Source organism: Corvus hawaiiensis, chromosome 21 (genome assembly GCF_020740725.1).
Source record: "Corvus hawaiiensis isolate bCorHaw1 chromosome 21, bCorHaw1.pri.cur, whole genome shotgun sequence".
NCBI classification, from domain to species: domain Eukaryota; kingdom Metazoa; phylum Chordata; class Aves; order Passeriformes; family Corvidae; genus Corvus; species Corvus hawaiiensis.
In genome coordinates, this window is record NC_063233.1 from 9527426 (window position 1) to 9540276 (window position 12851).

Genomic DNA, 12851 nt, shown 5'->3' on the forward strand with positions numbered 1-12851 from the left:
AGCCAGTCATCTATGCTTGTGGCTAACATGAAAATTATCTTTATAATCTTTACTGGAAATACATCTTATGCTGGATTCTACTTTTTAAACAAAAAAAAAAAAAAAAAAAAAAAAAAAGCCAAGTGCTGAGCTTTCATCTTCTCCCAGCTTATGAAATATTTGGTTTGGTCCAAAGTATCTTGCTAAATGATTAGAGAGGGAATAGCAGAGTATTCCCCAGGCACCTGGTAAATCCACAACGGATTCATTGTAGAAACACACTGAATTCTCTAACTCGCTCCAAATGGATTTCAGAGCCCTCTAAAACCCTCCAGAGAATGAGCTGTTTGTGACAGGACACACAAAAAGCAACCCCAAGTTCAATGAGTTACAGGCCCCGCACTGAGATAAAGGACAGGCCACAGCAGGGGATGTGCCAGCCCAGCCCTGGGGCCTCCTGTGACACAGCAGTGACAGAGCCTGGGCTCAGCTGCCCCTGCCTGGCCATGGCACCAACCTGCTGCACACCTGGAGAGGAACCTCGGGCTCCAGACACACACGTGTGACCTGCGTGCTCCTCCCGTCCCTCTCGTGGCAGCTGTGACAAGTGACAAAGAGGGTTCTGCTCTCAGCCATCCGGTTCCACCAAATCTAAGTTCCCTCTCCCACGTAACAGCATTGATTTAGAGATCTCATATTGATGGGTAATTATACAGGATTAATTGCACATCAGTCCATTGTGGCTACAAGTTCATTAGGTTAATAAATCTACGTAGTGACAGTAGTACAGTATCGGCTACTTCTCAATACAAACTCCCTACCCTAACCTTAATTTGTAGGTCAGAGGAAGACCTTCTAACACAGTGACCTCCCAATGACCTTTAACATTCATTTTCAAAATCATTTTTTCTAGAAAACAACAACAAAAAAATCCAGTGTGGGGAAAACGCACATATATAACCAAAGCAGTGCTTAACAACCACAGGAAAACAGAACATCATCTTGGACTCTTGTTTCAGCATCTTCTGTAGACCCTGGCAGTGTCACTCCCAAAGGGTTCCTAAATGCTCCGTCAGTTCCCAAGTCCATTAAACCATTTCCCAGCTCCAGATGCTTCTGGTCTCTCACCATTGTAGCAAGAGCACACAGAAACACTTGCTAATGTGCACAAGACTTCCATCTGATTTCATGGAACAGCTCTAGAAGGCTGCAGTCTTTCCTTCCAGAAACCTGCTCTCGAGTGGCAGCGCTCTCACCGACCAGGCCTTCTCTTCCAGCCAGGAGAGAGCTCCGAGTCCCTCCAAGTTTTAGTCATTCCTTTTGCCCAAAGGTGTATGGGTATCCAATAAAACCCCTCTCACAGTATTCCCAGGAAATGATTCAGAAGAGGAGATGATTTTTTCAACCAAATGAGATCCTCTGGTCCTGTGTGTCAGACCATGGCCAAGAGAACGAGCAGCTGCCATGGACATCCCAACTGAAATAGGGCCCAGACTGTGAGGGACAGGCAAAGAGACCCCAAAGTCACTCTGTTCTCAACAGCTTGCCTCTTTCCTGGAGTCAAATGTTTGATTCCATTTGTTCTAGCAGGAACTGGTGGATCATGTCAAAAGTGGGACGATCTTTGATATCCCTGCTCCAGCATTTCAGCATCAGGTCGAACACAGGGTTAGGACACAGAGGAGTCTGGGAGAGATAGATCTGAAAAGAAGAGAGTCATGGTATTTCAGTGGGGTTTTCACAAAAGAACTGAGCTTTTACTAAAGTAACACCAAAAGACAGTTTCATTCCAGGTTTACAAGACACAGCCACCATGCAGTGTTTGGAATCCATCCAGCCCCAGTCTGGCAGCAGAGTCTGGACAGAGCCTCTCAAACAGCACCACGGACACTTTGCCAACTTGACTGATGAGCTGGTCACAAAACAGGCCTTTGTCCCCCAGAAAACATCAAGGCTTCTGAGGGATTTGTCTCCCAAGAGACAGCAAAACACAAACCAAACCCAGATTTACCACAATAAAATCCAAGTACTTTCAACTCACCGTAGACAATCCATGAGGCTTTCTAAGCATTGTGACAGCTTGTTAGCAGAGACAGAAAGAACACCTTTTAGAGCTTATCTACAGCACAGCTGGGCAGAATGATTTCATTTCTCCCTCTCATTTTTTAGGCTCACTTCTTTTAGGCTCTTGGTTAATCATTAGTATTTGGGAGATGGTGAGTAAACCCCCCATCATTTTATTTCCCTTTATTCCCTGGTGCTAAAGGTGAATTTTGGGGAGAACTGTTCTGAACTGGCACTCCACAGCTTTGGGTACTGAGGAGATGGAGTGTCCTGTACCACTGGTATCTATTGAGGGCAGCAGCAGTGGGGACAAAATGACACAGAAAAGCCCTTCAGCAGCTGGAGATGGCCAAAGGCTTCCTGGCATATGTGGAGATACTACAGGGAGAATCTAATCCCTGGGAACTAACAACTGCTCCTTCCCACCTCAACTCCCTCCTGCTTCCTCATCTTTCAGAGGCAATGCTGGTGGGAGAGTGCTGACAGAAGAAAGGAGCACGAGGATTGTGTGGGAGAGCCTGGAAAAGCTGCAGACAGGGCAGAGTGAAGTGGTTTAGAATAGGAAAGAAGCAGGACAGGGCAGAGAGATTCTTCCAGTGAGACTCCAAGAGAGGAAAATTGGTGCAGTGAGCCCAGGAAAAGGGGAGGAGAGGCAGGACACAGGTGAGAAGTTGAGTAGATGCAGAGGAGGTGAGGGCAGCGGGGAGGCCCCGGGAACACCCACCTGGATGGGAGTGGCTGAGTGAAGGAGGAGCCTGCTGCATTCCTTACCTGCCTGCCCTGGCTGCGGAAGAACTCCCCCGTGTTCTCGATGACCTGCTCGTCCGTGAGGAGGCTGTAGGGCTGCTCCTTGCACAGCACAAACATCTCCCACAGGGTGACCCCGAATGCCCACACGTCGCTGGCTGTGGTGAACTTGCCCTGTGGACAGAGAGGATCTGCTCAGCCCAGGTTTGCTTTCAGCAAAGCCCTTTCAGTCTGCACCCTCTGCAGCTCAACATGAGGATGCACCAGGGAAAATGCTCCAAAAAGAGCCAGCACAGCAGGTGAGCTGCTCCCAGCCACACATACACAAGGATGACAGGGCTGTTTGTGGGGCAGGAGTAGCAAGGGGGGGTCCCACAAGCCCTGAGAAGGTTTTCACAGGGGCAAAGCTTTGTAACAGGGAGCAGGTCCCAGAGAAGGCCAGAAACTTCTGTCCCTCCAAGAAATTCTGTTTGCAGCAGAATTAAATGAACTGGGGGGGTGGACAGCTACTGCCTACCTCCACCCAAAACAGCAGAGCTCACAGAAAAGCCTTTGAAAGGGAAGCAAAGCCCTCAGGGTGAAAGCAGAGCCAGAGCAGACTCCAGACTCTTAGAGAAAGGCCCAAGACAGTTTTGATTTTTGCACGTGTAAGAAGCCAGTGACAATCTTCTTGCAGTCCCTGTTTTCTGTCTTCAAAAAAATGTGCCCAAACTGGCTGCGTTTGGAACAATGTGTTTCTGGAGAAGTAAAAAGAAGATTGCTCAGAAAATAACACAAAACACTTGAGGGGCTGGAGGGCCCGTTTGGGCAGAAAACACCCAAGCCCCACTTCACCCAGGCTTATCTGGCAACCCTTGCAGTCTGTCAAGGTTTGGAAGATGTTCACACAGGGAAGATGGGAGTGATTTATGGTTTAGATGCAGCTGTAACCAGGAAGAGGGTGGTTTTTAGGAAAGCATGGGCCTGGCAGCCTTTATAGCAGAGGTAACTGCAATTTTCCTGGGTGCTTGGAGAGCGTGTTGCAAGAAAGTAACTCACCAACTACTATGAGAAAGAAATACTTGGCTAAATATCCTCCAGAGGGGAGGTGTTTGCGCTGTGGAACAATCTGAGGGGAAAAAGCAGGACCCTTAAACATGAAAAAACCCCACAACCTGGCACTCGAAAAACTCATGAAGTTTTGTCCCTGCCCCTCTCAGCTTCCCAACTGGGGAAATAAGCACAGAGAGGCAACCTCCTTACAATTCCAGCAGGAATGTCAGGCACAGAACAGAAACCAGGCCCCAGAGCAGCTGTGGCTGCCCCTGGATCCCTGGCAGTGCCCAAGGCCAGGCTGGACATTGGGGCTTGGAGCAGCCTGGGACAGTGGGAGGTGTCCCTGCCCATGGCAGGGCTGGCACTGGATGGGCTTTAAGGTCCCTTCCAACCCAAACCATTCCATGACATGCTGTATTTCCAAGGATATGAGTGATGTCCAACACAACCCCGTGGATTTCTCACCCAGGGCCAGGTGCAGCACAGATACTGGTGGTGCAAGGGCTGGCACACAGATGTGTCACTGCTTCAGGGGCACAGTGAAAATCAGAGGCAGAAAGGAGGAGAGGCTTTGTGCAGTGCCTACCAGGAGGATGCTTTCCCAGGCCATCCAACGAATGGGCAGCACAGCTCTCCCCTGGATCCTGTAGTAATCCCCACTGTAAAGGTTCCTGCTCATGCCAAAGTCTGCAATCTTGATGGTGTAGTTGTTCCCCACCAGGCAGTTGCGAGTTGCCAGATCCCTGTGCACAAAGTTCAGGGATGCCAAGTACTTCATCCCCGAGGCGATCTGGGTGGCCATGTACAGCAGGTTGGAGTGGCTGCAGTAAAGGAAAATAAAACAAAGAAAAATCAGTGGAGTTCCCCCACACTCAGGACTTTATTGTATGTGATGGGTTAGTGACCTGTTGGTTTATTTCCTGCCATAACAGTGGAACTAAACTGTCTCATTCCAGGACATGAACAGCCAAGCTCCCAAGCTGAGTAAGCAGGAGCAGACAGGCTGTCCCTGAAATTCAGGCCTTTACAATCTGACATCCTTTAGATTTAATTTTTTTTTCAATATCAAACATTAATTTCGAGATTTTCAAAGAGTTCATGCATCAAAGCACCAATTTTTTTTGCAGAGAGACATGAAAAATGAAGCTCAGAATCTCATATCTTAAAAACCACTTAGCCTGGTATTTCAAACAACACCACTATTGAATGCTTATATTAACATAAGTGTGTCACTTCACATGAAAGAGAGTTTACTTGGTTTTAAATATGCTAAACATTACTGAAAATGGAAACAGATGCATTTCCCATCTAATTTAATTTTAATTCCTCCATTAGCAAAATGAAGATGGGATTAATAAAGCTGCAGGATACACAGACAGGGTTTGGACCATTGGACTCTCAGCATTCTTCCCACACTATTGCTCTGTGCTGCTCAGCCTGTTTCCCACTGCTGCTGCTCAAATGCTTCACACGACCAAGCGCTCATCAGGACACATCTGATAAACTGCTCCCAGTTTGTATTTCTCTAGTAAAGGTCAAAAAAAAAGGTCTTTGTCACCAGAACACAAAGAAAAGGGGACTAATCACAGAATCATGGAAGGTTTGAGTTGGAAGGGACTTTAAAGATCATTTCATTCCACCCCTGCCGTGGGCAGGGACACCTTCCACTATCCCAGGTTAACACTCCTGACAGGTCCTGGCAGCAAGGCTGGTGCTGTCTGGCCATGGTAAGAGCCAGCCACCTCCTGTCCAGCACACCAGAGCTGGCTCTGCCTGCCTGCCTTGTGCCTGAACCACAAATCTGTGCAACCCTTTGGGGAGGAACACGCCAAAGGCTCAGCAGTGATGCAGCTTCTGGTCAGTGCAGGGCTCTTTATCAAGCAGAATGTATTAGTCCTACATCACTCTCCTCTGAGGACAGCATTTCTGCAATAGCAGAGATGCTTTTATGTCAGATTTAATCCTCCCATTGAGGAGGGAGACGAGTGCCACTGCTGACAAAAAGTGGTTTTCTCTGCCAAATATTCTCCTTCTGTTGGCTGATGAAATCTTCTCCTTACTGAAGCTCCACACTCAGCTCCTCTCATGCAATATTTTTTGGACACCAGGGAACATATGAAACTACTTAAAAGCCTAAGAGACATTATTGATTTTCATCCCAAAATTCTTGCTGTAATGCAACTGCTTTTCGTATTAATGAAATATTTGATGCAAGCCCACTAACATAAACAGATGGTCACCTCAATAAATACATCTAGGATGGTCTCTGTGACCAGAACAGCTCTGTCAGGGACACTTCAGGGGAACACAGAGGCCTCAGGAACAACAGCAAGCAGGACTGGTGTCCATGTGCCATGGCAGTGGCCAGGCTGCAGGAAGGTCCCTGCTGGGAAGGCACGGCAGATAAAACTGATTTATCCCAAAAAGACAGGCAGCTTCTCTTACGTGACACAGGGGATATTGTTTGAAATGGCAAATTTGCTGTAGATCTCCCTCTGGGACAGGAACTGGTTGAGGTCTCCGTTCTCCATGTACTCTGTTATCATGCACAGGGGGTCGTCCCGCACACACACGCCCAGCAGCCGGATGATGTTCGGGTTCTTCAGCCGGGACATGATCTTGATCTCCTTCAGGAAATCGTTCCTTGTAAACCAGAAAACACCTTTGAATCCTAAACCATTCCTGAGGACAGCACAAGTGGTGTGTTCCCAGCTCAGAGCAATTCACACTTTGCACACACAAGTGTGAAACTGGTTCTGAGCTCGTGTTCAACGCTGACCTTTCCCAGCAAACAGGATTAATGCAGCATTCCAGTCTGACATTCCAGCTTCCCCTACCCCCACTCCCTGCTGTGTCCTGCTCCTTCCATGAACACATGGAACATCCACCACAGACACACGACACTCCCACAGCAGTCCCCAGGGTTAACCTGTGCTTGGGGAGCATTTGTTTTCCTCCCCAGCTGGTTGGCATTGCAGGTGCACTTACCTGGCTGTTTTGTTGACATCTGATCTCAGCATTTTCACTGCCACAAGTACTGGCTGGTGAGTGAATTCTGAGGATGAGACTCCCAGGAATTCCAGCAGGCCATCGGCTTCACAGAGGTGCACCTGCAGGGCAGAAGGCAGAGGCAGCTGTAAGAGCACACACGGGCAGAAAACCAGAGGAAAACAACATCCCAGCCAGGTCACTGCTCTGTCACTGCTGGCAGAATGAACAAGTGAATGATCAGCGAAGGTGACACAGCTGTGATGAGAAATGACCCAAGGGCTGGCCCTAGATCCTGGTAAAATGTGTCCAGGATGTAGCCCATGACACAGGAGCACAGGGATCAAAGCCAGATGTGCCCCCAACACTACAGCACCTCACACAAGTCCAGAACCATCAAACCATGGCCTGGCTTGAGGCATTGCTCAGACTTCACTGAGGAGCATCCAGGAACTACAGCCAGTTATCCAAAATCCTCTAATTCCAGAGGAAAAAAGAGGAGAAAAGCATGTGCATGTGTGTCCCTGATATGAACACCTCACCTGTGCATATACCCAGAGATAAATAGACAAATACTCTAATGACTACACACAATTCCAAATGTCTTCCAATAAATTAATGATTAAAGATATAAAATTGCTGCCAGGGTTGTACAAGAAGGGGTGACAAGACACTTGCTTAAGAAGTTACCAGAATATGCATCCAAATGGAGAACAGGGTGGGGAAAGCAGACAGACCTGAGGGTGTGGATGGGAGAAAGGACTGGAAAAGGGGAGCAGACTGGATGTGTCAGTGAAAGACTTGAAGCAGTGAGGGGAGTGTAATGGGAGCACAATGAATTTTGTATGAAGGGAGCAGCAAGAGCTTTTGTCACAAGCATGGTGAGGAGAAAAATGAGAGAGCAGAGAAAAATGGGACAAAGCTGCAGAACGGGAACGAAGGTACAAAGATGCTGCTGCAGTTCCACAGAGAATGAAGCTGCTGTGGGGAAAGTGCGGCCACGAGACCTCAGACAGGGAAGAGCCACAGGACTAAGCACAGGTAATTCCGAGGTGATGTGTCACCAGGGAGGGGTGGCTGGGAGAAAGGAGGAAAAAAGACTGAAAGGAAGAGTGGAGAGCTGAAAGAAGCAATGAGCCCTGTTTCTAGGAGCACACAGAGCCAGAGCAGTGGAGCAGAGCACGTGATGGCCGGTTTGGTAAGGACTGAGGAGGTGAGAAGGAGAGGCAGGAAAATGTGGTGCAGCACATTTGCCAAAGAGTTTGTGATGCATGGAAAGGAACAGGCTCTGAATCCATCCTCAAGGAAAATGAGGATGGGAGAGCAAATCTCCCATCAACACAAAAGTAGAGTTATTGCAGTTACTAGAAGGACAGGCATGAGAGGAAAGGAGAAACCAGAAGCAAAACAATGAGAAAATAACTCTCTCTGTGTCACTTTTGGAGCACAGAGCAGGATCCAGGCAACAGCAGAAAGGGCTGCACTGACAGCCAGGTGAGGAGGCTGAGGATGTCAGCACCTTCCCAGCACATAGAGTGAGCCAGGAAGAGGTGAGGGGACAGGGAAGGGGCTGGGGTGTCAGAATGGAGGAACCACAAAGATGAGCACATCACAGAGCAGGAAGCAGCCAGTAAAGGGCTGTGCTTGCCAAAATGTAATAGAGAGACAGACTTTAAGGCTGTGAGTGAACAAAAGCTGGGAAGAAAAAAGACAGTGGAAAAGTGAGAGCAGGAGAGGGAAAGACCTGCTCAGGATGGAGCTACAGATGGTATGAAAATGAAGCAGGGAGAGAAGAAAAGGCGAGGTGAAAACACTGACAGCTTGAAAGGAGCTCAAGGAGCAAAGGGAAAGTTTGGCAGATGACAGATGTGTGCATCATTCTGCCTGAGGCTGCTGACAAACTGGGGCTTGAGCAAGCAGCAGTGCCAGAAAATGAGGGTGCCACAGTGCTTGGGAAATGTCTTTGTTTGGGTCAGTGCACAGAGCACCCCCAGAAGCTCCATCTATGGCTGAGAAAGCTGTTTTTACAGCAAGGATCGGTGTTAGCTGGACTTTGGAGAGTTTTCAAACCCACATGCCTAAAGGTGGGTGACAGCCATCACATTTGAGATGTCCATGGAAGACATGAAAGCCTGGATTCCCACCCCTAGGTGGGAATTAACAGAGATACAGATAGCAAACAGAAAAAGTTTGCCAAGTTCATCTATTGATAAAGACTCCTGTGGTACCAAGCAGAGCCTCAGAGCTGACAGGGGCTCAGTGGCTTAGCCTGAGGGACATCAGCTTTCCCCAAGAGCAAACACACATTTTAACTAAAACACTGGAATGCAGACCCCTCAGTCCCACTGCACAGCAGCTCAGGAGATTAATCTCTGCCAGGCACCTCCTTTCTGCTGGAGGAAAAGCAGCAGAGAATGGCTGTACCTCTCCAAACTGTCCTTCCCCCAGCTTCTCCTTGAGCCTCAGCTGCTGCCGGGGGAATTCCCCCACGGAGATGTCCTTCTTGGTGAGGGAGTCCACGGTGAGGGCCGGCACTGCGTACATGTTGTTGCCGGTCACCCCCTGCAGGTGCACGATGTCCGTCTCGGCGTAGTGAGGGACGTTGTTCTGGAAGCCTTGGTGAGGGGTGGACTTGGTCAGGTCAGGCTCAGCATAGTCCCCACTGCACACTAAGGGGAGCCAAAGACAGGTGAGTCACACGCTCATCCCTCAGAACCAGTGTGTCCCAGTTTCCACTCCTCCCAGTCCCACAGCTCTGGGAATTCGGCCGCCTGCTACCTCCCACTGAGGGACACCCACACGGGAGACACTGCTCTGTTTTAACCAGGGCTTCAACCAGAACAAGCCACGGAATACCTGTGAGCTGCTAGCAAATTCCTGCTCAACACAGCCTGTTCTAGCCAGTCATGAGAGCTACAGTTCTTGTCCAGACAGGGAGGCGAGTCTGAAGTGATTTTCTGTTTCTGATTCATCCTAAGTACAATCAGTTCCCATTACCTGATGCAGGGATGTTTTTCACAATGTCAAACTTGCTCTGGATTCCCTCCTGCTACAAGAACTGATCGAGGCTTCTATTTGCCATGTCCTCCGGTAGCAAACTCCTCTCCCTCTTACAGTTATTCACATAAATATGGGATAATGCTTTGGAATTAACTCCCTGTATGGTCAGTACTACACAGAACATTTGTTCTGCTTCGAATTCTTGCCCTGGCTCAATCCAATCAGTCTCCCTGTGCAGAATAATGCTGGATCTTAGCAACTTGCCAGTGTGAGGAATGCAGCACTGCCCTTCCATTCACTGATCAGCACTGCCCTCACCGAGTACAAAACACTGTTGGAAACATTCCCTTCTGTGTGGGTCCAAAAGCTCCCCAGGGGCTGGAAGCCAGGACACCACGGACAATTCCCTGCTCTAGTTCCTTCTGGTTTTTCTACAGAAATTTCAAAGAGCCCTGGGTGCAGAAAAAGGTGCTAAAGGTCTTCTCCCAAGAGTGCTGCAGGCAGCAGCTCCACAAACTATGTGTGATTGCTTTGACTGCCCAAACCAGCTGCTAAAAGATGACCTGGGTAATACATAAACAGTCTTCAAACAAAAAAATAAAAGGCCACCACCCTCTAGTGGGGCTGCTGCTCCAGCTGTCACAGTTCCATGCCGAAAAGTGTCAGAGCTCCACAATACTGCCTGAGGTCCCTGGGTTATTGCATTGCACAGGAGTCAAAGGTGGCAACTTAAACAAGTGGCACATGTTACAATCTGACAGAAATAACAAAAGAAGAAACATGCAGTTCTGGAGACTGATGATGCTACCTGAATCCTCTGCACTTTGGGAGAGCTCTGGAAGCTTTTGGAGCAGTGTAGCTGGCTGGTGATATTCCAAATCCAGTGGGAAAGCACGTTCATAGGTGGGATTTGACTGGTGGATCTGGGTCTGGTTGTTGGCAATGGTGTAGCTGTAGAAGGAGAGGCGAACGGTGGCATCCTCCTCCAGGATTCGGCGTGGGGCCTGCAGAGAGAGGGGAAAAAAACCCAAAACACTGAGGCAACACTCAGTTGTTAAGTAATGCCTTGGCTGCAACCACAGCAACTTCCAGTAACGTCTTGGACAGGGCTGGCATCCTCCCCTGCTGTGGGAGCAGCTTTAGCTACTCCATGGAGCTGGAGAAACCCTGTGCTTTTCACACAGTTCTGAGCTCATTAGGGTTAATGATTAGTTCTGAATTTGTGTCTGCAAAATAGCCCCATTGTATTACCTTTTCCAACCTTTTCTGAACATATTGCTTCCAAAGAATGATGATTATAATCATCAGGAGCAGCAGAATAATAGCCACAAGGCAGCCCACGAGGATGGAGGTGTTGGAGTCATCTGCCTTCTCCCCTATCCAGGTGCTAGTTACAGAAGATGTGGTTCCTGCAATCACAGAGAAGGAGAATCTGGGGTTAAAGCACCAGAAGTTTTCTGTGCTGGCCAACTTCCTACAGTCTGGTACAGAAAAGATCTTGGGCAGCTCCCTGAGCATTAACATCAGCTGTGTTCACATTTTGCTCTTACCAGAAATTCTCATTTTGAAGGCTCAAAGAGCTAAGAATTGTGCAGAGAACTTCTGCAACCAAACACAGCTCTGAGCAGAACAGATTCCTGCAGTGGATCCATCCTAGAGCAGACAGTGCTCAGAGTTTCACTGGTTCCATCTAAGCCTCACGTTCAGAGGCAGCTCTGGCCAGCTGAAGGCAGGAGGACCAACTGAGGCTCAGGGGACTGTCAGATGCTGCCCTGTGCATAAGGCACCACCCAAACCATCCCCAGATCTCCAGAAACGGAGGGAAAGACCACGTTAACTGGGATGTTCCTGTGAAACTCCCCAACACTTGAACCCTTGACATGGCCAAGGGGCAGAAGCCCTTACCCCAGGTGCCTTCAGTAACGTTGTACTCCGTTTCCAGGAGATCCATGGTGCTTGTGGCTGCCGTAACGAAATTGGGATTCACACTCTCCATGTCTGGGAAAGGAAAGGGAATGTGTCAGCCCACCAAAACCTTCCTGCTCCTGCCAGCAGTCCCTGCAATCCCAACCCCAGCAGGAGGGTGCTGGGGTCCAGGCAGCAGGTCAGGAACCCAGCAGAGGGGCTGCTGTCTCCAAGGTAAGCAACAAGCAGCACTGAGGGCATTCCTCTCTCAGGAATGTCCTCTCACTACAGCTGATTAGAGACCTTGGAGCCAGATCTTTTCCTGCCAGTCCTTGGTTTTCTCCAAGACTCTTGTCCTTTTCCTTTCAGAGCCTTTTAAAGCACCTCATGGCATTGACTTCTACATCATAGTTAAGACTTGAGGTAAAAAAAAAAAAAAAGTCAGCCTCTATTTTTTAATAATCTGCTAAACTTGAACTCCTCATCTCTAGATATACTTGAATTATTCATAACAAAATACTTGGTAAAGAGAAGCAAAAATCAACCTCATAGCCAGCAGGCAGCTGGGGAAGTGGAGGCAGATACTGATATCTTCAATCTGGTGACCAGTGACAGCACCCAGGGAGCAGCTGGAGCTGGGCCAGGGCAGGCTCAGGCTGAGAGCAGGGAAAGGTTCTTCCCCCAGAGGGTGCTGGGCACTGCCCAGGCTCCCCAGGGAATGGGCACGGCCCCGAGGCTGCCAGAGCTCCAGGAGCGTTTGGACAGCGCTGCCAGGGATGCCCAGGGTGGGGCTGTTGGGGGGTCTGTGTAGGGCTGGAGTTGGACTGGATGATCCTGGTGGGTCCCTCCAGCTCAGGATATTTTGTGATTCTGTGATCTGTTTCAGAAAGAACAACTGCTCTGCAGCCCAATTTTTGGTTGCCCAGGTTGTGCTTCTGCACATGTGCATCAGTGTCAGCCTGGAAAACATCCACCCAACCTTTCAGCCCCTGCATCGCCCTTCCAGTGCCTGCACAACCTCCTCCTTCCCATTGTGCAGCCCACAGTGCTACAACTCCTGTGAACCCCACATCTCCTGCACTCCCACGCCAGCTCTTCTGCTCCCTGTGCTTCTCCAGGCCTGCCTGACTGCA

General features: G+C 49.1%; 1 protein-coding gene across 6 annotated transcripts in view; it reads right to left on the reverse strand.

The window, feature by feature from the left end:
- Positions 1-95: 95 nt before the first annotated feature.
- Positions 96-12851, reverse strand: part of LOC125336633 (discoidin domain-containing receptor 2-like) — a 50871-nt gene continuing 38115 nt past the window's right edge. For 5 of the 6 annotated variants that reach the window (XM_048325404.1, XM_048325407.1, XM_048325403.1 and 2 more), the window contains 9 exons: positions 11719-11811; positions 11065-11222; positions 10622-10817; positions 9238-9482; positions 6814-6935; positions 6271-6468; positions 4412-4646; positions 2815-2964; positions 96-1680 (listed from right to left, as the gene is read on the reverse strand). In XM_048325404.1, the coding sequence (XP_048181361.1) occupies positions 1540-1680; positions 2815-2964; positions 4412-4646; positions 6271-6468; positions 6814-6935; positions 9238-9482; positions 10622-10817; positions 11065-11222; positions 11719-11811 (1538 nt within the window). In that variant the 3' untranslated portion in view covers positions 96-1539. Of the gene's footprint in view, positions 1681-2020; positions 2059-2814; positions 2965-4411; positions 4647-6270; positions 6469-6813; positions 6936-9237; positions 9483-10621; positions 10818-11064; positions 11223-11718; positions 11812-12851 lie in introns of all 6 variants that reach the window. The other variant, XM_048325409.1, reaches the window with a different exon arrangement.